The sequence below is a fragment of the Chelmon rostratus genome, chromosome 5 (assembly GCF_017976325.1).
Source record: "Chelmon rostratus isolate fCheRos1 chromosome 5, fCheRos1.pri, whole genome shotgun sequence".
NCBI lineage: Eukaryota > Metazoa > Chordata > Actinopteri > Chaetodontiformes > Chaetodontidae > Chelmon > Chelmon rostratus.
In genome coordinates, this window is record NC_055662.1 from 23,813,931 (window position 1) to 23,837,923 (window position 23,993).

A 23,993-nucleotide genomic window follows, 5' to 3' on the forward strand; every position below is an offset into this window, starting at 1 on the left:
CACAGGCAGCAGTAGCACACTTTAAATGTAAAATGTGCAAAGCCAGTGTAAGTTCTCGACAGCGAGCAATCCATACAGATATGTGCGCGGAATCGTTTTTCAGCGTAATGTTCAGGTGATCTAAGTTGATAATGTGCTCCACTGTCACAACAAAATAGGCGAAGTCCAAGCAGAACAAAAGAAGTCCAAGCAGAGTAAAGAAATGGTACACTGATTCCTGCTGATAGAGGCATGGCTGTGGGCTTTCAGAACTGGAAATGTTCTCACACCTCTATTGAAGCCAGACAAAGAAGGTATAATATGTGGTGATGAAGTTTCAGACGCGGGACAAAAGAACAGGTCAGAGAAAACGAGGTGAGGGACAGAAAGGGAAAAGAGAGAGATGTGTGTGAACAGGTGGGAATGAACCAGTAAGGGCTGCGATAAGGTATGCATTACAGTGTGTGTCTTCACAAGGATGCAGAACATCCAAATTGGGGACGTCTGCCATCTTTTTTTCAATAGAAGTATTTCATTATGCAATGTTTGGGTTCTATTTACGATTATCTTCATCTAAAAAATGAGCAGTTTGGTGGATTTAGGTTAGATAGAAGCTACATTAAGGGTAAACAGGATGTTGCAGTGCAGGCGCTTCTGCTTTCTATGCATAAAGTGTGTTTTTCCATATGTGATTCATTTGCGTAATCTATGAAGGTACTGAGTGCAAACTTAGAGAATAAAACACCGTTAGCACACTTTTTATAAAGTGACCTTTTCCAAATTCAGTTCTGAAGGAGAAAGAAGAAGCACCATCAGTAAACTCTTTACAGTTGTTGTGTTCTTCTTCCCAGATTGCGCAACAAGGAACCACTTGACAAACATATTTCTAAATTCAAACTTTTAGATACATAACAAAAATTTGAAAAGTTGTGATTATTGGAATATATCTGGGTGAGCTGTGGTCATGGACAGGCATGTGTTCAGGAGGCTGAAGCATCAGGTTGCGGGTAATGAACGAGGTCAAGGAAGGCTCTCACAGGTATAGCAGTGAAAAGTATGTCCACTGTGCATGTATGTAAGAGAGAGTGAGAGAGAGTGAATCACAAGCAGGGTGGCGTGGTGCAGAGGGTGGGGCCGAGCTCAGGCTTGGCACCAGCCCAGTCCAAGCCCATCTTGGCTCTATAAGAGGAGCCTGGCCCTTGCAGCTTCAGAGCCACTCAGGAAAGTCTACGCCACTGTGCCGGTCCTCTCACAGTCTCACCAGCCTCCTGCAAGACAACATGGGCAGACAGAAGGTGTACTTGGACAAACTGGCCCGGTTCTTCCAGATCCGTAACCTGCTGCTCCGTCAGGCCCTGGCAGAATGTCTTGGCACCCTCATCCTTGTGGTAAGTGTGTGTGTGTGTGTGTGTGTGTGTGTGAAACTTCAATCACATCATCTCATGCTGAAATAGATGTTTAAAACAAAAAAGCTGCAAAGTTTTAAATGCAAAGGTTACAATGCTCATGCTTTGAAATACAGTGAACTCCTGAAATATAATTGAACTCTGTTACCTCTCAGTGTTGTCTTTTTTCTAAGTCCCTCTCACTATTCAGAGTTTCTGTTTTCTTTTGATGTTGCAATATTATCAATTACTCTTTATATGACAGCATTTGTATTCTATCATTTTTATATTGCCATGTTTGAAGGGAGATGAATGGTTGCAACAGAAACTGCATGCAATTTATAATATACACAGACTTCAAAGGGAGCAAAATGACACACTTTGTATTAGACAGAGATTACTGTACTGTGTAAAAGCAGGGTTACATTGGTAAACTGAGTTAAGTTCAAACAGGTAAGTAACAGTTTGACTGTATTCACTGTAAGGAGAACAATGTTTACAGTAACACAGCAGTATTTGCTTGGAGCTGGGATCCAGGATCCCGGAGCCAAAGCCTCATGACATCCTATTATCACTCGACACCAGGTTAGGTGAGCGTGTGCACAAGAACATATTGATGTCAATGCCAAATAATAATAGCAGTGCAACTACATATTGCATTTAAAACATCAGGAACTACCCGTGTTAAACATGTTTACTGATGCTTTTCAACAGAAGGGGAAATCTGATTGAATAGTAGCTCGTTATCCAGCCTGGTCACTGTTATTTCACGATGAAATGAACATTAGAACGTTGACCTGGAGGAGAAAGAGACACTTTTTTTGTTCACTGAGTAAAATAGCTCCAGACCCTGGGCCATCTACACTGATAAATAAATACAATAAACAGCCTTACAAGCACTTTTCTAACCCTTGTCTGAGCAGAAAATTGGCACACAGGGTAAAATTAGTTTTACATTTAGGACTTTAAAGACTAGAACCAGAACCAGCTTGGTGAGGAACATGCTCCTGGAATGGTGTCAGATTCATTGTGCTGATGTGCTGAGTTTAGCGTCTTCTTTTATTAATCCCTCAGTGATTAACAAAGACGGTTATAAAGGCGTAGGAGCATGCTACCTCTAACTGATGGGAACATTTTATTCAGATACATAATCCCGGGCGGTTGAAGAAAAATCATCCATATTCCCCTCCAGCGGAGCAATTTGCACATGCTTATATAAGACCCAAGGACTGACGGTGTTAAACAATTGCTATTAGTCAGATGATTTAGCCTGATGATGACGACTGATGGGACAGAAAGGCGTGGTGCAGCCATTCAATAGGTGACACATGTCAATGGCAGCACAGGGAGGGTTAATGATATTACAATAGTCACCACATAACACACATAGCTGGCATAATTTTACTTCCTCCATCAGAGATTACAGAAGTCTCTCTCTCTTGACTCTGGCACTATCTGTGTGTACCATCTTCTATCTCCACGCATAAGCCTGTCAATAGACATTCTACTAGTAAGAAATTAAAGTGCTCAATAGCAATCAGTAACTAGTGGGAGGTGATTTGGAGACACAAATAATGTGTGTGAGGGTGTGTATCTCTTTGTATTGATTTTGGCACTCTTGGCACAGTGTCAGTAGCTCCTGGCAGCTTGTTAGGGTCATTAAATGGGACATTTCTGAATTCACGCTGAAGACATCTGCACAGAAAGTCGTGTTTTTAACTTTTTGGCCAGAGGCTGATCGGGATAGTGTTTGGATGTCTCAGCTCTCTGTCTGTTGTTCGTACTCATACATACAGTGGAATGTATAGTATCAGGTCAATCGCAGGGGCTTTGAAAATATGTCTTTGAAGGGCACCTATAGACAGATATTGTCTTTGCTCATCCCCCTGTAACTGTTTTGTTAACCCCTCATTGCACTCTCAAAACATGTAGAGCATTTTCTACTTAAACCACTGATGCCTGCTCTGACCTGGAGAGCAGCCGCAGGGGGGAGGCTGCTCAGGCTCTTCATTCTGAATTTGAAGAGATCACACAGGTAGAGATTTAGAGACTGGTTCCAGGCCAGCAGATTCTTTGCCTTCAGCTCCTAAACAGCTGCCAAGTGTGTGTTTCAGTGGGCACACCGCTGTGGGCTTTTCTTTCTAATAAGCTCCCCGACTGCGTTAAAAGCTGGGAGTAGCTGCATGGATGCACGACCGGCTGAATCAGCCCATTGAATATTGGCTGAGGAAGTGGCGGGGTGCAGTTAACTAACTGCAACGTTATGAGAGCATGCTGGAAGTCGTCAACACAGTGACTGCTGACTATGAGCACTTCAGAGTTAGGACTGCTCCCAGAATTCAGCGTGGGACTTAAATGAGACCTTTCTGGTGGAATGTGAATGTGTGTGCAAGCTAATGACCCGTCATTTGATGCCTCCGACGTTACACTCTGAGAGGTGAAAAGTTTTCAAATTTTTATTGTCACATCACACAAGCCCGTCTTGGCATAACATCAGGGAGGCAGAAAACAAAACAGCCATGCACGATTCTAACACGGGGCTGGTTTCCCTAGTGTTTTTCCAGTAATGGCTGGCTTCGTCAGGGGTGGAAAAGAGTTTAGACTGAGCCCAGTGACGATGAACTCCCCTCAGGCGCCAGTCCCTCAGTGTGGTTCCCCCAAACTAACCGCAACATGTGGGTCCTGTGGTCTGACTGCAAAAGCATCCTCATCAGGGGGTTTAAAGAGCAGCAGGCGAAGCGTGGACCACACATATTTCCTTTTCCCAACACATGCAAAGAGGGCACGGGGATATGCGCACACACAAACACCTACTTAGAGTAAACAGCATCACCTGTTGCTACATCGAAAGACAACATATTCTGCAAACCTTCTGCTTTTACTGGGATCAGTCACATTTTTCTCTCATTTAAAGTGGAAACTGAACTTTGTTTTTTTTTTGTCCCCGACTCAGATAATTCAGCTGTGCAGCAGCAGCAACAGTTCTCCCCCAATCAAGGTCAACACAGTGACCTTTCTGTACATACAGTATACTGTGCTCCTCCTGTGTGCCATTGTGAACACAGTAGAGCTCATTTAATTCTGAGGAGAGCTCCTTTCATAAGTCTTTGTTTTACTGGTTTCGCTGATAATGATCACATTGCCTCATTTCGCCTCTTGGCTTGACCTTGATTTGCCTGACAAAGCACTAACTGTACAGTATTCATGCTCTTTTGACACTGAGACACTGAATATGGTCGGTGTGGTGCGCGAAACATTGTACTCCATGCCCTGATGTACAGAGTGCACTTCAGGTGAAAAATATGCATTTTTGCTCTTTTCTCCTCTTAGAACATGTGGAACAAGTAACTCTGGCAGAACACACCACTGATATGCCTGCGTACATATATATCCTGTATTACTGGGACTGTGTGAATTTGATTTTCTACTCTGTCTCCAGATGTTTGGCTGCGGTGCTGTGGCCCAGCTTGTGTTGAGCGGTGGTTCCCATGGCATGTTCCTCACTGTCAACTTCGCCTTTGGCTTCGCCGCCACCTTAGGCATCCTGGTCTGTGGCCAGGTATCAGGTAAACAGTCTTTTGTTGAAGGTTGTCCAATTAGATTATTCAGTGACTCATTACGGTTTTATTAGTTGTGCATGGGAATTAATACTCTCTGAGCATTATGTTTACCAGAGAAGGACCTCATTTCATGTTCATGGTCTTTGAAATACAGTCATCATGCGCTTTTTCAGGTGGCCATCTGAACCCTGCCGTGACCTTTGCCCTGTGCCTTCTTGGAAGAGAGCGCTGGAGAAAGTTTCCCATGTACTTCCTCTTTCAGACAATCGGTGCTTTTTTCGGTGCTGCAGTCATATTTGGCATGTACTACGGTAAGGAATGACTCCAAATGCGCAGCCAGATTTGAAGTTGTCTTGTTACAAACCACATACTGTACGAACAGATTCATGTTTTCGGTTTCATAAAGTCCTCATTTAAATAACTGGTCTATACAAAAAATGTGTTGTCGCTTTAGATGCGCTGTGGGACCATCCTGGGTGCTTCAACGTGACCGGGCCTAAAGCCACAGCTGGCATCTTTGCTACCTACCCTGGAAAACATCTCACCATTGTCAACGGCTTCTTTGATCAGGTACTGTTTTGAAATGTGGAAACAGCTTTCATACACAAAATTTTAATTTTACAAATGATACAGCTCAGGCATGCAGCTCACGAGTTCTTCTTCCATGTACCTCTCTCCAACACAGATCATTGGCACTGCAGCGCTCATAGTTTGTATTCTGGCAATTGTGGATCCATACAACAACCCCATCCCCCAAGGGCTGGAGGCCTTCACCGTGGGCTTTGTGGTCCTGGTCATTGGATTGTCAATGGGCTTTAACTCTGGCTACGCTGTCAACCCTGCCAGAGATCTCGGACCACGTCTTTTTACAGCCATGGCTGGGTGGGGCAGCGAAGTTTTCACGTAAGTGGACAGATTTTAAGCATTTTCCTCATCAACTGTTTATCTCTATGTGGACTCCATAATAAACTCTTTCTTTTGGCCACCCCTAAGGGCTAGAAACGGCTGGTTCCTGGTGCCCATCTTTGCCCCGTTCCTTGGCACCATCATCGGTGTGATGATCTACCAGGTGATGGTTGGCTTCCACGTGGAGGGAGAAGTGCGCGACAAGAAGTGCGCAGAGGAGGAGAATGTCGGACTCACTAACGTCGCCGCCAACGAGAACTCCAAAAACGCAACCAAAGAAATGCACTGAGTGTGTCATGAGACATTCAACACATGCATATTCTGCAAATACTGACACACACCAGCAATTTTCCTTCCAGCCACAACCATTTGTACAGCGGTAGAGAGATCTCCCAAGATAGCTGTGTGGTGGTGAAAACAGGCCACTCTCAATAACATGTGATTGTATTATATTGTAGAGGAACGATTGTGTGTAAGTGTAGAGGGGAGAAACACAACTTCAGAAACACAGAATTACATTAATTCTTTTAATGAAAATGAACATTTGGATCTTAGTGTCTATAACACTCCAGGTTGAACAGTATTGTATGTTTTGTACCAGTGTAGTTTTATATATAGGTTAACAGACTTATATACAGTAGACGTGTTTAGACGGATGTCCTAATCAGTTCCTGTGCATTTTCTCAGTCCAGAACCTTTCACTGTTAATATCTGAATTCAGGGAAACTGACAAACTACAAATTTCAAACTTCCCTCCCAAAAGTTCAAATATCTGTCAGGGAACTTCTGCTTGAGAAGAGCGTTGTGCATCGACCACGTCAGAGTCGGCTCTGTTGTTTGGAGCTGGCAGACGGTGGTGTAGCTACATCCCTCCCGCAGCATTCTTCACTTTACCACTGCCATCTCAAAGCAGCTATATTAAAGCTGTTGTCTTTTTATATACACTCAATTTGGCCAGAAAAAGTCTGAATCAGCCATTCTAAACAAGCGAACAATTATTGTGATATTTCAGCAACAAACTGGATCATTTACCCTTTGTACGGACTAAATTACACATAATTTATATGAACAGAAGCTATTGTAGCCTTCTAGTTGCATGCTTGAAAATATCAGATATGTGTTAACACATGACAATTAACTTCTTCTATGTACAGCACTATATTAACATATTAAACTGTCTTGAAACTGTTGCGTTATGTCTGTTGATGTGTTTGTATGCAGGTTGAGGGGAAATGCTTTTGTACTGATACAATAAAGTTCTGTTTTTTTATCATTGCATCAATGTGGATCATGTTACTCTCTTGTTACTGTTCATTCTTGTCGGTCACAAGTGCTTCTCATTTTCTGGGGTGGCGACTGTAGTCAGATTACACCAGAGGTTATAACTACACCTCTGTGTAAAGTGCAAGTGTTCAAAACAGGTCGCACTGATCGGGTGGAGTCGGAAAGATGGGTGCTAATTTCATCAAATAAATATCTAATCTAAATAATTATTTTGATTCCATTTGGTTTTCAAGTTCATTTCTGTTTTTTAACAGACACACGGGTCAAAATATTGTTACCCAGAAGTGTATTTACTAGACAATTAATAGAAATTGAATTAAATCAGGGAGGTAAAATGTGAAAAAATCCAAACACTTATGTAATATGAATTCCAGATCAGATCAGGGTCAGAAGAGAACTGAAATATTTGTGAAAGCAGCTTTAAGAAACGCTCAATAACACAATGTTTATGCATGTTCAGTGATAGAGTTTAGCAGCAGTGTCCAACGTTAAGAGCCAAGCAGGAAACAAGACTACACAGTGACTTCTCCATTCACTCAGCTGCGCTCTTTAATAGTGATTTTATGTTCCCCAGAGGAGACCTGCTCCATCATTATGCAGTGCGCAGCAGTATTTTACACTGCTATTTCAAGGCTGCACTTTATTTCCAAGCATACCTCGGTATCCACAAACCAGAACTGGGCCACTGTCCTTCAGTGCATATAGTACCAGTCAAAAGCTGGGACACTCTCATTCAGTGGTTTTTCTTTTTCATAATTTTCTACGTTGTAGATCAATACAGAAGACATGAAAACAATGAAAGCACACATTTGGAACTAGAAGGGCACTTGGAGAGCGCAGACCTCCACCAAAGCCAACAGTCCACTCTTCTATGATAAGCAGATCTATGAGTGCAAAGTCTATGTTTCTGGATGTAATTCCTAAACTAGGGCACCTATCTGAAGCCTCACCATCTCAGCTATGCATGTGCTATGTACTTTAGTTTGAGAAAAAAGTGCTGTTACAATTGTAGTGCTTCTCCCATGAAACTGGTCTGCTTTCTGTATGAGTTTGAGCAGCTGCATGTGTTGACTATCCCAGAGGATTACTGGTACCTGTAATTGTGGATTATGATATGGAGTCATTGCATTTCTACAACTGGCTATGTTTTGTCACTGCTGATCTGTACCATCTCCTGGATTTTGAGTCGATGGCAAATGTTCTGTCTCGCAATGCTAATGAAAAATATTCTAATTTGTGTATCCGCCCCGTGATTCAGATCCACTTCGAAATGAAATGGGTTCGTCACCGGCCTGTGCTACACCCTTCCACCCAGTTTCATGAAATTCAGGCCAGTAGTTTTTGCATAATCCTGCTCACAGACAGACAAACCGACAAACAAACAAGCTGAGCCCAAAACACAACCTCCTCGGCAAAGGTAATTGTGCAGTAAGCAAAAAAGTGTAAACAAAGCAAAATATGTTTTATATTTTAGAATCTTCTTTCGAGCAACCTTTTGCGTTGCAGACAGCTTCGCACACTGCTGGCGTTCTCTCAAGCTTCATGAGGCACTCACCTGGAATGCTTCTTGAAGGAGTTCCCACATATGCTGAGAACTCGTTGGCTGCTTCTCCTTCACTCCGCATCCAACTCAACTCAAAGCATTTCAGTTGGGTTTATCTCCGGTGATTGTGGAGGCCAGCACATCTGACGCATCACTCCATCTCTCATCTCTCTCTGGTGAGAAAAACTTCACGTAGCCTGGAGGTGAACAAATGATGGTCCCACGAAGCTCAAACCAGACAGGACGACACGTCGCCGGTTTGTCTGCAGCAATTCGACCATGCAGTCTCCTCCCTGCCGTTCGTGTTGAGATGTGTCTGCTGCTTGAACTCTGTGGAGCATTTATGTGAGCTCTGATCTGAGGTGCTGTTAATATGAGATTTCTGAATCTGGTGATGTAATGAACTTCTCCTCTGCAGCAGAGGGAACTGTTCGTCTTCCTTTCCTGGGGCAGTCCTCTTGAGAGCCACTTTCATCAAAGCTTTTGATGGTTTTTACAAGAGCATGTGAAGATACATTCAAAGTTCTTGAAGTTAGTGGATTGACTGACCTTCATGTATTAAAGTAATGATGGACTGTTGTTTCTCTTTACTTAGCAGTTCTTGCTGTGATATGGATTACTGTACTGTGGTTAGAAAACCTTTTAATAAAAGATGATGAGACAAACTTGTCTTTGTATTATTAAATAATGAATTAAGATGTTTGGAGAGCAGTCAGATTTCAGCGGTCATCAAGTTTCAGTTTAAAGGACAGAGCATCATCATCATCATACACCAGAGAGTGGTGTTGGAGGTCTGACCCTGAATGACTGTCGCTTTTATCTTGTCATGTACAGAATGCTGTGTTTGTCACGTACACCAAACGGTGAGCCGGAAACTTCACCTGAGTTCAAGTGAACTCAGATAGGAAACAGGTTGGGAAGCTGGACAGGTCTTTAAGTAACTTCAGCAGAAACATCAACACAGTGGAAAGGTCATCAGTCACATTCAGGTGACACACAGAGCAAAACCTATGGTCTGACATTACATGCAGTGGTTGAATATGGCTGTTTATTGTATACCAGCATCACAAATGAATGTCTCAAACACATTAAACAGCAAAAATCATTCCATTTGGCTACTTCATGAAACTGGTTAAGATCATTCTGAAGTATCTAAAATATATTTTGCTTTGTTTCACACTTTTTTTGTTTACTACATATTTTGCATGTTCATTAATAGTTTTGATGTCTTCAGTATTAGTTAGTTATGTAGAAATTAATAAAGAAAAACCAAACTTTTCACTGGTAATGTAAATCAAATCAGCCCTATTTCTCCATGCTAAGGGTTAATTTTGACAGAAACTCTTGCCTACCTGCCCTTATGGAGACATGTAAACATAACTGCTCTTTATCCAGCTTAATACGCCCACTCGATGTTTAATTTCTGAACAGAGAATTTCACTCAAAGGGAAAATCTGAGGCAGAGTTTGGATTCTGGCAGGCCAGAATGAATCAGCAGTTCAGGACACTTACTTCCAACAGGTCTCAGCAGGTCACCTCGCATGTGTGGAGGAGATTAGCGACCAGAGTCCCTGCAAAACACTCAAAACCAACAGGTTTATACAACCTTTAGTGATACATTGATGAGAAAATGGAGACTTCTAAATAATTCTATTCAATCAAAATGATTATGTGCCACCATCAAGGCTTTTTGTCTTAACAATGCATATGGAAATGTAAAATATGTAGACATTTACAGGAATGTGTAGGTGTTCGCTTGTTGCGACAGATCCAGAGAATCACTCGACTCTGCAGTTCCCTTCAGCTCTCAGGAGCTTTATAGCACCTTTCACCTAATTGTTTTGGTTTTTCAGTCCACAGCAGCTTTGACTAACTCAAAAACCCATTGATGCTCTGTATTCACTGTCTGCTCATTAGTTTGCCAAATATCAACTTAAAAGTCGCTAAAGTGGCTAAAAAATCAGTTAATGCAGATTTACGTCCAACTGAAATCACATTTAGTCATTTAGTCATCCCCTTTAAAGCAAAAAATAATGTCAATGTGATTTTAAATGTATTTAAAAGGAAAAAGTCTGAGGAAATATCAGAAAAACTTCTTGACAGGCTGCCAGGACAGTGGTGTTACACCCATTACCATGATAGACAAAGTAAACTGTAGCCTACGAGTCACAAGCAGACAGTGTGCTGTTTGGTGTGTGGGGTGCTGGAGAGTAAGGATGTGACATTTGCAGGTGTGTTTGCATTCTGCTTCACGAGCTGCAGCTGAGCAGCTAATTAGCTATCTAGTCTGCAAACCGAGCAGTTTCCCTGGAGAGTGCTTGTTTGGTCACTTCTTCAACACGCTAAGGTGCAGGAAACATGTGTGTTCATGTTTGTTAGATAAGAAAGAGACTTTAGTACAAAAGCTAGCGTGGGTTGTTGATGTTCAAAGCCTGTGGCTCTTGTGCTGAGTTGCCGGATGCTGTCTGGCTCAGATTTTCGAATGCTGACCATAATGCACAGAAATGAGAGCGGTATGAATCTTCCCATGCAGCTCTTACCAAAAAAGTCAATAAGCACATTCCCCAAAATGTCAAATTATTCCTCTAACATTTAAAAGCCAGCGGCTAAACAGAATTACATTCATGATAATTTAAGCAGTCCAGAGAATCAAAGCCACATTTTTTCCGAGTATGTTGGACCATCTTTGAACACATCAGCAGCAGGAGTATTCAAAAAAGTTCCTCCTCGTGAAAATAAAGTTTCTGCAAGGTGACTGCAGTGAAATGGAAAACCATCGTAATGAAATGAACAAGACCCGATGGTTCCTTGGATTTAAGGAAATTCTTCCAAAAAAAATTCAGATATGCTTTGGAAGCATGTCAGTAGTAATTTTAGGTGTACACAATCTGCAGTCAATGGACTAAAACATGCAAAACCACCAGTATGGTCCTTTAAAGAGCTGATCAAAGCAGCACTCACTAACCTTATGTCTGTGGACATGTGTTTTCTATCTTAAGCTGCCTTGCTAGGTACAGTATGTGGCCTGAGGCTCCAGTGGAATTCTACCACTAGATTAAGTTTGATGCATTATGGCTCTGTTACGCTATTTTTTGGCAAATTTTTTGCCCTTTCTATTCTTGAATCATTATTTTGAAGTCCGTAAGATTCACTTAGCACTAAGTCTAGTGGATAGTCTTTGGCACTTTTAAGGAACTTTATTTAACTGCAAAAACTGGGATTGATCATTGGAAAGTGTGCATACTGATAATTTACACTGCATAGATCTTACTGGGGGATAAATGTCCGTAAATATTGAACCCAGTGTTGCCAAAAATTTGCCAAAGATAAGCCCACCAGTTGTACGCGGACATGAAAAAACCCAAAGAAGAACGCTGCTTGTTACAGCAGGGCCTCAGCCATACAGGGAAAAACAATGATGTGAAGGTTTATAAAAATCACAGAGGCACCGCACATAAGCTTCTAACATTACATCTTAAAGCAAGAAGCATACCTAGATCCCAGCTTGGCACAAAAGAAGACCCCCTCTTTGCAAAACAGAATGCTTTCATGCTAAAACTGTATTATACCCTCAATATAGCATCTTACATACCAAGTATTTTCCTTTTCACAGGATCTGGTACTGACTATACCTGTGAAATCTCCATTATATCCCCCAGGCTAAGTTGGTCATGCCAAAGTCTCATCAAAGCCTCTGCATCTGGATAGATTTCAGCGTTGTATAACACATTTTCACAGGAAAAACAAGCTGATGGATATGTGGGAAACATCAGCATTCTCTAACTTTATGTCACGTATCAAGTAAGGAAGAAAGAAAGAAGTATTGTATATGAAAGGTGAATTGTCCCGGTAAGTTCAAACAACTTTCACGCTATATTTTACAGTGCAATAAAATGTATCTCACACAGTTGTGTGGAGGGTCTGGTCCAGACTGCGACACTAATGGTCTGTTTTGTTGTACGTAGTATGAAACACCTGAGGGAAGGGTTCGCACCATGTGCAGGCCATGTGTGTTGACAGCAGAATTTACAGTGAAGCTTCAGTGGATCCACATAAGCTGCAGGTTCAATCTGTGATTCTTCTCCACTTACAGTAATTCTTGGAAAATTCAACAGAGCAGCACAAGCAGACAAATGTACATGGGCCAAGCCACACCTGTGGGGCAGGGGATGAATCCTCCATACCACCGACAATAATAACACTGTACACACACACACACACACTCATACATTTCATTGTTAAGTACTGCTCAAGGTATTGTTTTGGATTTTTAGAAGTGCGTGTTCCACATATGAAAGAAGCTGATCCACAATAGAGGGATCTGAATATGCAAATCATGTGGAGAAAGAATGAACATGCAAACACACACGCACAAAAAATGGATGTTCAGTATGTATCAACTGTCTTATTTTGAAGCTTGTGCAAAACTGATTTTTAACTTTTTGCCAGTAAAGTACAGCAAAGCACAATAAAAGTAAAATTATAATCTTAAACCTTCAACAAGAAGGCTGTTTTGGTTCCTTTTCTCTGTGTACTTGTCTGTTAGAAGCATATTACAAAAATGTAATGAAATTTGATGACAAGCCCAGAAAAACCTTTTTGGAAAAGAAAACATTAACTATACTTTATAAATCGTGACATTTTTTTGCTTTTTACTTCTGAACTATGCAGAATCAAGCACATTTTCCTGGATTCTTTGGCCAACAATTATCTATCAAAAACACTTTTTCACCTTTCCTTCAGCAAATTTCCTCCAGTCTTTAACAAATTTGGTTTTTCCCTCCTATTATTTGACTTAATGCACTATCATTCTTAAATGCATTGTGCAACGGCAGCCAAAGTAAGATCAGACTGGCATATATCAACTCAACAAATCCTGACAAAATGTGAGTGTATTTCATTCTTCCATATGTGGAAAGGAGGCATTCTCCAACTGTTTTTACTTGTAACTGATCTCTAAAAACGTTTTATTCGTTGCATTACAGACTTCCAAAAAAGGCTTTTTCTCTGGTTCATTTCATTCTCAGCAAAGAGAAGAGTGTGTGTCAGAGTATTGGTTAAAATTGTTAATATGCCAATGTTCATCACTGCCACCTAACTCTATGGGCAACTGAGCCTCCCTGATGACACAAAAAGTTGCTATAGTTTGTTTTTGCAATTGTCAAAAAACATCAGCGACTGAAATGTTTTTTTATGTTGCAGCCGTTAATGGTTGCACAATTTTTTTTTACAGTTTTGTGACATCCACAGTGAAAGCAGCTGCCTTTCTGATACTTACATCATTCCCTTTATGTCGTGTCAAACAATGACTGTGATGAAGACAAATTCAACAAAAACAACAAACACATGCGCACAAGATGTTTGCATTTTTCTGTCTGGAATTTGGAGTTAAATGGAAGAGCGGCCATTGTGCATTGCTGCGAAGGAAATACAGGATGCTCATAAATCTCGGGTCCTCAAAACACATCTGTTTATTGTTGCTTCTGTTCCTTCCTCTTGTCCTTTTCCTTTTATCCTAGCCTCATACTAAAATGCCGTCCACACCACTTCACAACGCAAAGGGACTTTTATGGTTTCTGACAGGCTGATTGGTATTTTTACAGAAAACACAATCTAGATATCTGACGGGTCGAATGCAGGTCAAGGCAGCCTCGTGAATTCTGCTTCGTCTGATCACTGTCTCATGATGTATAACTGCAAAGCTCTGAGATGAACAGGATATAAATGTGTTTTCTCCCAAACAGATGACAACACAGATTCCAAAAAAGGCTGTGAATCTGTGTAAAAAGTAAAGAAAACCTAAATTCAGCTGAATACAGTTCAAAGACAAGATATGTAATGTTCAAGCTGATAAACTTCATTGTTTTTATAGAATTGCACTCATTCTAAATTTGATGACAGCAACACGTTTCAAACAAGCCAGGACAAGAGAAGCAGAACACCAGTTTGGAACAGTCCACAGGTAAACAGGTTCGGTGATAACAGGTGATAGTATCATGATAAAGGCTCAGTTCTTCACAAGCAAGGATGGGCCGAGGTTCACCACTTTGTGAAAAATTGCGTGAGCAAATATTCCAACAGTTTGAGAGCAACGTTTCTCAATGCAGTTGAAAGGAATTTGGGGATTTCACCATCGACAATCCGCAATATCATTAAAAGATAGAGACAATCCGGAGAAATCTCTGCACGAAAGGGGCAAGGCTGAAAACTAATATTGAATGGCTGTGTCCCTCGATCCCTCGGGCTGCACTGCATTAAAAACCGCATGATTGCGTAAAGGATATTACTACATGGGCTTGGAAACACTTCAGAAAGCCGTTGTCGGTAAATACAGTTTGTTGCTGCATCTACAAATGCAGGTTAAGTCTCTACCCTGCAAAGCGAAAGCCATGAATCAACAAGATCCAGAAACACAGCTGACTCCTCTGGGCCCGAGCTCATCTCAGATGGACTGACGCAAAATGTGTCTGTCCGCATTTCAGATCGTTTTGGAAATCATGGACGTCATGTTGTCGGAGCTGAAGAGGAAAAGGACCATCTGGATTCTTACTGGTGCCAAGTTCAAAAGCCAGCACCTGTGATGGTCTGGGGGTGTATAAGTGCCCATGGCATGGGTAACCTGTACATCTGTGAAGACACCATTAATGCTGAAAGGCAGTGTATGTGTGTATGTACTGTAGATCATGTTCTTCTCTCAGGTCCCAGAACAAAAGACAGCAGGGAAATATGGGAGGAATGGAAGAAAACACCTTGTCCATACAAACCATGAGCTTCTTTTCGAACAAACTGGCCAACACAGAAGAATTTTCTTCCACGAGCAGTCTGCATTTTCAAGTCTTAAAATGTATCTGCAAGATCTGCTCTAAATTATTTCATAGGATGTTTTTTTAATGTAGTTTTTACAGTGCTAATCTTCAATTCATCCAGTGGACAACAGTGTTTTATTCTATAGGTTTAGAGCACAGCTCACCTCATCAAAGCTACTAAAACAGAAAGAAGCAGAAACATCTAAAAACGACTTATCAGAGTGGTTTACAAATGCACTGATTAATCCATTTTAAGGAGACAGTGAAACCGGATGTATGATCATCCAGCTATTGAGAGTGCTGAGTCAGTCCTCTCTCACACGCCTCTTATTCATACAAGTGTCACTCCCACCCTCCTCTGCCTCACCTGCAAGAAGGCACGTCTGTGCACATACAGTGCCGCCTGCCAGTATTTGGACAGTGGCATATTTTCTATTGTTTTGGCTCAGAGCTTCATTGTTTGAAGATTTCAAACATGATGCCAACACGGACAAAGTGCTGACTTTGAGCTTTAAGGGTGTGTGAGTGTGCTCACGTGCTCCATTTTGGACGAGAACTGTATAGTCCAGAGTAGTGTCTGAGGACGATGGTAGGCTAATGATTCCTACACCATTCACACAATGTGTATGTAAGCACCCATAAAGTAAAGTAAAGCTGAAAGTCAGTGCTTCACCCTCAGAGGCAGTACAGAGCCAAAACATGACAGAAACAGTTTCATTACTGGGATAAAACTACGGTTTATACACAGGTTCAAGACCACAATCCACAAATATTAAGCAGTTATTTTGGAAGCTGAATGATTCATTTGAAAAACAAAATGAAAGAAAACGACCTGCTTTTTTTCTCATCGGGCATTTGCATGTGGTTTGAAAGGGTGTGGATGGATGCCATGTCATTTTCAGGGTGCTGTGTGCTTTTTGTTAAACTTTGTGCCCTCTCATTAGTATAAACACTACCAGACAGGGCGTCAGCTCTGGGCTTGGTGTAACTATCTCTGCAACAAAATACAACAACATCCATTAAAAACACATATAACAGAAGCTGAAATACTGGTTACAAATGCACTTTTGACAAGATTTACACGCAAGACTGTGCTTTTTCCTTCTGGCAAAGTTTTGTCCAAACACAGATCTGCTCATTGTTGTTAAAATGAAGGAGAGACCAAGTGAACCTGCCCAACAACACCCACGCCTCTCCCAAAAAAACAAAACAAAACAGTAAAACAGCCTTTTCTTTTCTGTCGTAAACAGACTCCTCCTGCTGGGAAGTTTCCGTGCCACAGGGAAATGCCATGTTCTCTGAAACCCTTGTCATCACCATCATCACCAGCTTAACATATCTGTGATTACTCTATCCCAACAAAGTGTCTGAAGTAACCATAAATGCTGCTTTTGTCAGCAACCATTTCCTTTCCCTCCTCGCTCAGGATAATAAACTATGGGAAAGGGATTGCTGATGTACAATAAACACTGAACAGAACATTACACTTAACACGACACATCATGTCACTATGGAGTTGCAAAAACAGGACAAATCAGTTGTACATTCATATATATATAAGACATTTTATTAGCTAGTTTACAGTATAAAACAGCTTTTGTTTAGTTACAAAACTACTACTTGTACCACAAATTGGTGGTGTACCAGGTTGCCACTAAAAAAAATGCAAAAGGTCAATGATAGCTGCAAAAACCCCACTCAAGCTGCTTCTGGAGCTTTCAGTCACATCATACAGTCTTCACACTGAACATTGAAGGATGAGGAGTCACAAAAGTGATCAGAATGATGGAAAGTTTAAACATCTCTGGTCCCATGGCAACTGAGCTAACTGTATCTGCAGTTGAGGGCTGTGCAATAAGGTTGAAAGCTGCAGAAAAAAGCAGTGCTTAGGTGGAGATTGCTTTATCAACTGCTGCTTCCAAAGTGGAGGTTGAACTTCAAGTTAAAAGTTACAAGCACACTCTATTAACAGTTTAAAGGAGAAAATGTTTATGTAGTGTCAGTACCAATGGAAAGTGCTTTACAAAATCAACAGTACTGTGACATACTCTGTCGGACTATTAACACGTCTTACATAAACTAGGTTAAGATTTTCTTATGAAACGCCTTAACTATCTTAAGCCACAATATAGAGCATGAGCTAAATAATACTGAACCAATTTATACAAGCTTTGTTGCAACATAACAAAGTTGCGACACAATGGAAATTATTTTTTCCTAAAATAGGCTATTAATCCTAATATTAAGGGTGGGACTCTTAGGAGCCAAGGCGTGTCTTTGCATGTTAGGAACAAGGTCAATGCCAGATCATTACTGTACCCAAAATTTCTTGTAGGCCTTTTAGATTCTTCAAATTTAAGCTAATATGTAAAGGGACACCTGAGCTGACTCCACATCAAGGTAGAAGCTTCAGTTTAGGCCAAGGCAAACAACAGTTAAGGTATTTGTTTCTTTGTTGAGCCTTGAAATGGTACTTACGGTAAGTCAACAAAAAATGTCTGAATGCTTAAACATTAATTTTACAGTCCTTTCATCCAACAAGCAATCTCTCAAATCTCCCACATCATAAGTCAGGACTCCATTTTCAAAAGCTTGCACTATTCTGGCAGCTTCACAACAGCTTTTATCTTTCTGTGGCAGAAATGGCTGATCCGGGTGCATGAACTTTCCATTTTATGAAATAGTCTAGAGTACATCATCAACAGTTTGCTTAGCATCATTTAGATGAACAGTCTGAAACAGAAAGCCTTTTGTTTACTTTTCCCTTCACCACAGAGTCCCCTTCAGACACATTCAGACCATAACATGCATAACCTTGCACACGAAACCATGCGCGCTTGCACAAACACACCCACGACCAGCCCTGCACGAGCGGCGCAACCTTCAGGCCTCGTACAGCGGAGTAACAGTGCCGTCCTTCCACTCAATCAGGATTTCTCCTCGTTGTAAAGTGGGGGAGGAGTGGGGGAGGTGCATGGCGTGCTTGGTCAGCGGGGCTCTTTCACTGGGCACCGGGGACCCAGGAACGCTCACCTCTGGCCTCGGAGTGTATGACTTCAGAACACACACCACCTTCTTCCTTCTGACACTGCAAGACAGAAAAAGAGCGTGGGTGGACGTACAACGTTTCGCTTTGTACCAGGGCTCTGTGAAATGCTTTGCCCAATATTTCTTCCGTTTTCTCCCCTGATACACTGTCTCTTCATCTAACTAGCCTCCTTTTCCTTTTAGAATTGTGTCAAATTATTGTTTTATTGATTTAAATAGATTTTGCTGGTTGTGGTTACTGGATGTGGATCTCCAATGTGCCAAATGCCAATTGCACATTGCCAAAGTGTTGTTTTAAAACTGCTAACTTCATCAGACCCTGGCTCAAAAAGCTCAAGTGTTTCCATTTCATAACAACAGAAAACAGAAAAAACAAGCAGAAGCTGTTACCAGTCAAACGTTTGCATTTTACCATATAAATCCCTAACTGATAAGCAAAATGATAACACATTTATGTTATGTTTGTAATCAAATTAATTAATCACCTTATTTTTTCAATAGTAAATATATAAACAAATGAAAAGGTCGACTTTGTGTGTGTGGTTAGGCACTCACCTATTAGAGTAAACATTGAGGATAAGAATCACAGTCCCCAGGACCAGAGCCAAAGAGCTTAGTACCAGCATGGTTATCTTCCAGCCCATCCCTAGACACATGAACACATGGTACACCATTCATTTTACAAGGCCCACATTTCAATTCACATTTACCTCTTTCTATGATGTTTTTTGTTCACGAATTTGTTTAATTTCTGTCAAAACTCTAAACGAGTAAATACAAGCCTACTGAAACTCCTTTACAAACATTACAACACACCCATAAACCTTGTTCTATTTCTCATTCATTCAACTCCACCTAGTGGTGGAAGAGTAACTACATTTGTACTGAACAATGAAAACTGTAATGGCTTCTTTGTTGGCTCTCATATGGTATTATGGAATCAAACATTTACACAGATTAAAATGGACGTACAGAGGATATATTCATCTTTTATTGATTACAGTTTAATAAACTTGCCATAGTCCATACTGAAGAAAACCATGGTGGGATCTGCTGGCGGTTTGGTGCTCAGGGATGAAACAGGCTCATTTACTATAGGATATGATTCTGTGACCTCAACGCCCATTATGCCTTCATCTGGAGGGGAAGAAAATGAGACATGAGGCAAGAACAAGTCAACTAGAAGCGATAACCAAAAGCAAACCTCTTAGCTAGAGCGAATATTTGATGAGGGTAGCGATAGTTATGTTTGTCCATATTCAGTGGTGAGACGGAAATCAGTTCATGCAGGACCAGCCTGGTGTAAAGACGTCATGAGTCAGCATTTCCGTGACTTGACAAGTCACAGCGATGCTGCTTCCTAGAGTGGCTGGCTGCGCTCCAAGAAGAGGAAAATATTGATTGGTCGAAAGGGCTGAGCGCACTTAACTGAATTAGATATTCAGCCTAGAAAGCAGGCATGTTGTAATCTAATCTGCAGGCCACAGCTGAATACATAATGTAAATGATGTCAGATACACTGGAGCACATGGACTCCTGAAGCACAAAAATATCTTCAAGAACATACACATGTGTGGTTTTGCACGTTAGAGCTACAATTTGCACTGATTTAATTTTTAATGCCAATCACTGTCCAAAACAGTTTCAGTTCTATGGTGTAAAATCAACTTACAAAGCTATTGAAATGTTCTTGACAGACATAACACATCACAAAGAATGGGAAGAAGGACATCCTGTAAAGGCTCCTTTTTAACGCAAGACAAATGACTGAAGTCATTATTATTTTCATGATGTCTGTGTATGCTCTGATTTTGATTTTCTGACAACAAAGCTTCTCAGAGTGATGCTTTTTGGCCACACTGCTTCAATGCCATGAACGCACCACCAAGGACTTTTGAAAATGGTCACTTGTTTTGGACAACAAAACAATAATCTACCGTAGCATTGACAGAATGATATGATACATTCTTATATGCAATGGATTTCCCCTAAAGCCAGTCCCAATTTACACTGTTGGCCATTTGAAATTAAAGGGTGAGTCACATACTGTAGGAGGACAAACTACTGCTAGTGAGATACTTTTAGGTCCTTACGTGGTTTAGCCTGTCCGTGTAAATCAGAGATGGCACTTGGAAAAATCCCAGCTTCCATTGATTTCCCCAGATGCTGAAGAGGTCGGTGTTGGTTATGTTTGTTGTCTCTCCCACTGCATAATGTCTGGTTGTCGAGTGTCCGCCACCTGCTGCCCTGCTTGTAAAGAAGGTGAGCCCAAAGAACATCCAGCTAGCGTTAGACATTTTATAGACTTACTCTTATTGGAGTTAAAAATTTGATTAAGGTACAATCAGATGCTCTGTTACATAAGACCTTTTGTGCCTTCTCCAAAATATTCATACCTGCTTATGTTCTCTTGAAAGAAAGACCAAAGTGGATTCTTGTGTGGCACTAAGGTGCAGCCCCCTACCAATCAAAGTGAGGTGGCCTTTCTTGGAACAGGACCATGTCTGCCTGCTTGCCTCTCTGCTCATATCCACCACTTCCACTTCGGCCCCAGTCTTGTCGCTTTCAGCCCGAAAGATGCAGGGCTGCAGGTGGACACCTTCATACTCCTCTCTTGGCGCAGTCAGACACTCACCAGTCTGGCGACTGCTGAGAGCTTGGCTCTCTGGGAGCCAGCGCCATTCCTGTAAGGCCGAGTATGCGCTGCAATCAGCCAGAGACACTCTGCCTCCCAAAGTTCCTTCCTGCACCTGCAGACATTTACCCAGCAGCTTGTTCTGAATCTTCAAGCCAGACACCTCTGTGGAGGGAGCATTAAAAAACATTGTCAAGCTCAAAGCTCATGGCGTTATTATAAACCTCTCATTCAATCCATTGTTGCATTATGTGGAGGGAGCTTGGTATAAAGTTGTGAATTTAAATTAAATTTTCTTACTCAAATGTAGGACAAATTCATGCCAGAAACATGTGTGGGAACATCACTGAAGTCAGATGGAGGTTGAAGCCAAATTCCGTTCGAAAAAATACAATTTAATCTTTCTTTACTTCTGGGCAAACGTGTGTCTTATGATATTACTTCAGAAATTTAACAAGTTTTAGTCTTGAGATGCTTAGCTCTAATCGGCATACAACTGAAGCTGCAAACAGACATTTGTTCTTGTCACTGTACAATTTTAACTTTTTCAGTTAGCGTTCTTAGCTAGCGTCAACCCCACTTTAAGCTAATTTAGCTAATAGCTAGTTAAGTTATTCTGGTGAAAGATGCAGCAGACACAAACAAATACAATGTGTTATTGAATTGTCACTTGACCTTACTTATGGCAGCCGAACAGTTACTCAAATGTCTTACACAATCATTGTAACTAGTGTCTGCTGAGTCTTTGAAAGTTGCCTAAACTGACGTTATTTCATACAGACGCACAGTATGCAACTATTTCACCAGCTAACGTTACAGAAAACTTTAATTACTAACGGTACTGGCCGTCTTGGCTTCGAATCGATATGTTGTGAAGTTTAACTATCAGGAAATCGATCAAGCGACTGCACTCAGAAGTAAAGCGATATTTGCTAGCTGACTTCGCAAAATGCACCAACTTCAACTGTTTCTCCTACCTTTGAAAATGACGAACACGAGCAAGAAGAGACACTGCAGCCTTCCTCCCATGGCGACGGCGGCGACAGGCACACACCGTTCAGGCTCTCCCGTGAGGCGGCTCGCATGTAGTCACCGACAGGAGCAAGTGCAAGTGGGCGGGAGCAAAACTTCACGCGGCCCCCAGTGCTCGCATCCATCACTCGGGTGGATGAATGGAGCGTCCGTGCAGGCCTCGTCATAACTCTTCACGGGGACATGCAGGGTCCAAAAAGCGTAGATTTCTTTTGGAAGGCTTTGTTGTTGTCCCAAGCAATTCAAGCGTCTTGAAGGTGACCTTGGTTGTTTTGGAAGGTTACACCCCTGCAGGCTGCTGCTTGTAATTTCCACCTGTGGCTGTAGGTGGTCAGGAGGCGTTTGATATGTATGTGTTTTCACTTCTGAACTGTTTTGCACATTCTGTCCCAGAAAAGTCTGTTTTTTCACAGTTACACTCCTTGTTTATCACTATGGCAGGCAGGAAAATGTGTTTACAACCAGTGTGCAACAACTCCACGGACTACCAATTAGATTTGAAGAGCATAAATCTGTTATAAGGAGAAAACAGTGTTCCAGGCTGAAAAGGATTGCCCACTCGTTACTGTGAGGAATGGGACAGCTTTTTGGGGCCTAGGTGGTCACATGATGTTTTTCTCTATCATGATGCACCTGAAAGAATGTGAAGGACTAAACTAAACAGATTCAGAGGACTTCATTCAGTAGAAATACTCAAACTACATCCTCTGACAAAATCTATTTTTATTCCTGAAACTCTTACAGTAACTTGTTCTCTGTAAAGCATTTGAGAATCTGTTTACAGCTAGAATCCGTATCTGCTGGATTCCACCTCTGTGAACTTTAAGCTTACATAAGGGACACGACTAGTTGAGTTAAAACAATTTTTTGTCCATTGCTGTGACTGAATAAACACCTGTATTAAACATAAAGAACCAAAAGTCATTCTAAATAGCTCAAATGCACCATCACCTGTCAGTATTTCAAGTCCTTTTTATGAGATTTTATTCATATTTCTCCATGTCTACGATATGTTTCCCACATCAAATACAAAGTCACAAAAAACAAACCAAAACAATAACAGCAGCAACAATAATAAGACACTTCATTTGTATAGTACCTTTCACAGAAGAAATGCAGCTGAATAGGAATTCAATAATTAATATAAAATAAGACTGGAAGTAAAACCCACTTCACAATAACAGCAAAAATAAGATACAAAATAGAATACTTAGAATGCATAACATAAGATAATAAACAAAACCCACAAACCAATAATAATAATACAAATAATGTTTAAAACAGAGTGCAATAGAGTATAATTATTATATATATTAATATAACAATACAAAATACACCATTTTGAAAGAAGTGCAGCAGTGCAAGTGGAGGCGTGGAGTGGAGTTTCAACAAGACAGGAAACAAAACAGAACACACACTATGTCCACACCATACCAACAAGCTCAACCTCAGTATCTACACGTCTGATCAACTTCAATGAAATATGTTCATATGCATCATACAACTCCAATACACAGATTCCTGTCTTTGGCATACTCCCAACTCACACGCGTACATTCACCACCTGAAATTTAAACAACAATACGATTCTTTGGGTCCGGACCACCCAGTTGTTACATCCTATAGGCGGCACTACTGTCCACCCGTCCTACCATTTAATAAAAAAAACAACAACAAATACAAAGAACACAAAACAAACAAAAACCAAAAAGAGATTTAAGTATAAAAAACACGTCTGTCAAGTACTCAGTGGATGTAACACTTCTTTGATTTAAAACTGCTGTTCTTTTAATGGCTATAGTCTTCTCCTGTTCA

General features: G+C 41.1%; 2 protein-coding genes across 3 annotated transcripts; one reads left to right on the top strand and one right to left on the bottom strand.

Annotated features, from left to right (window-relative positions):
- Nucleotides 1-1,205: 1,205 nt before the first annotated feature.
- aqp3a (aquaporin 3a) lies at nucleotides 1,206-7,103 on the top strand. The gene is made up of 6 exons (XM_041936317.1): nucleotides 1,206-1,367; nucleotides 4,804-4,930; nucleotides 5,098-5,235; nucleotides 5,379-5,494; nucleotides 5,610-5,827; nucleotides 5,918-7,103. The coding sequence occupies exons 1-6, from the start codon at nucleotides 1,260-1,262 to the stop codon at nucleotides 6,117-6,119; spliced, it is 909 nt and encodes a 302-aa protein (XP_041792251.1). The 5' UTR covers nucleotides 1,206-1,259; the 3' UTR covers nucleotides 6,120-7,103.
- Nucleotides 7,104-16,751: 9,648 nt separating this feature from the next.
- LOC121607073 lies at nucleotides 16,752-22,231 on the bottom strand. Of its 2 annotated transcripts, none has more exons than XM_041937745.1 (6): nucleotides 22,124-22,231; nucleotides 20,908-21,311; nucleotides 20,605-20,758; nucleotides 19,529-19,648; nucleotides 19,067-19,157; nucleotides 16,752-18,551 (listed from the first exon to the last, which is right to left on the bottom strand). In XM_041937745.1, the coding sequence occupies exons 1-6, from the start codon at nucleotides 22,173-22,175 to the stop codon at nucleotides 18,347-18,349; spliced, it is 1,026 nt and encodes a 341-aa protein (XP_041793679.1). In that variant the 5' UTR covers nucleotides 22,176-22,231; the 3' UTR covers nucleotides 16,752-18,346. The 2 variants fall into 2 exon arrangements, with proteins under 2 accessions (XP_041793679.1, XP_041793678.1); XM_041937744.1 differs by having other exon boundaries at nucleotides 20,605-20,761.
- Between the last annotated feature and the right edge of the window lie 1,762 nt (nucleotides 22,232-23,993).

Bases quoted from the DNA above. Each gene is read 5' to 3' on its own strand.
- aqp3a (XM_041936317.1), top strand. From the start codon at position 1,260: ATGGGCAGACAGAAGGTGTACTTGGACAAACTGGCCCGGTTCTTCCAG. The intron at 4,931-5,097 runs GTAAACAGTCTT...GCGCTTTTTCAG, and splicing joins GGTCTGTGGCCAGGTATCAG to GTGGCCATCTGAACCCTGCC. The intron at 5,236-5,378 runs GTAAGGAATGAC...TTGTCGCTTTAG, and splicing joins CATATTTGGCATGTACTACG to ATGCGCTGTGGGACCATCCT.
- LOC121607073 (XM_041937744.1), bottom strand. From the start codon at position 22,175: ATGGGAGGAAGGCTGCAGTGTCTCTTCTTGCTCGTGTTCGTCATTTTC. The intron at 19,158-19,528 runs GCAAGTTTATTA...TCATGTGTCTAG, and splicing joins TTTCTTCAGTATGGACTATG to GGATGGGCTGGAAGATAACC. The intron at 18,552-19,066 runs GTGAGTGCCTAA...TCTGTCTTGCAG, and splicing joins CTCAATGTTTACTCTAATAG to TGTCAGAAGGAAGAAGGTGG.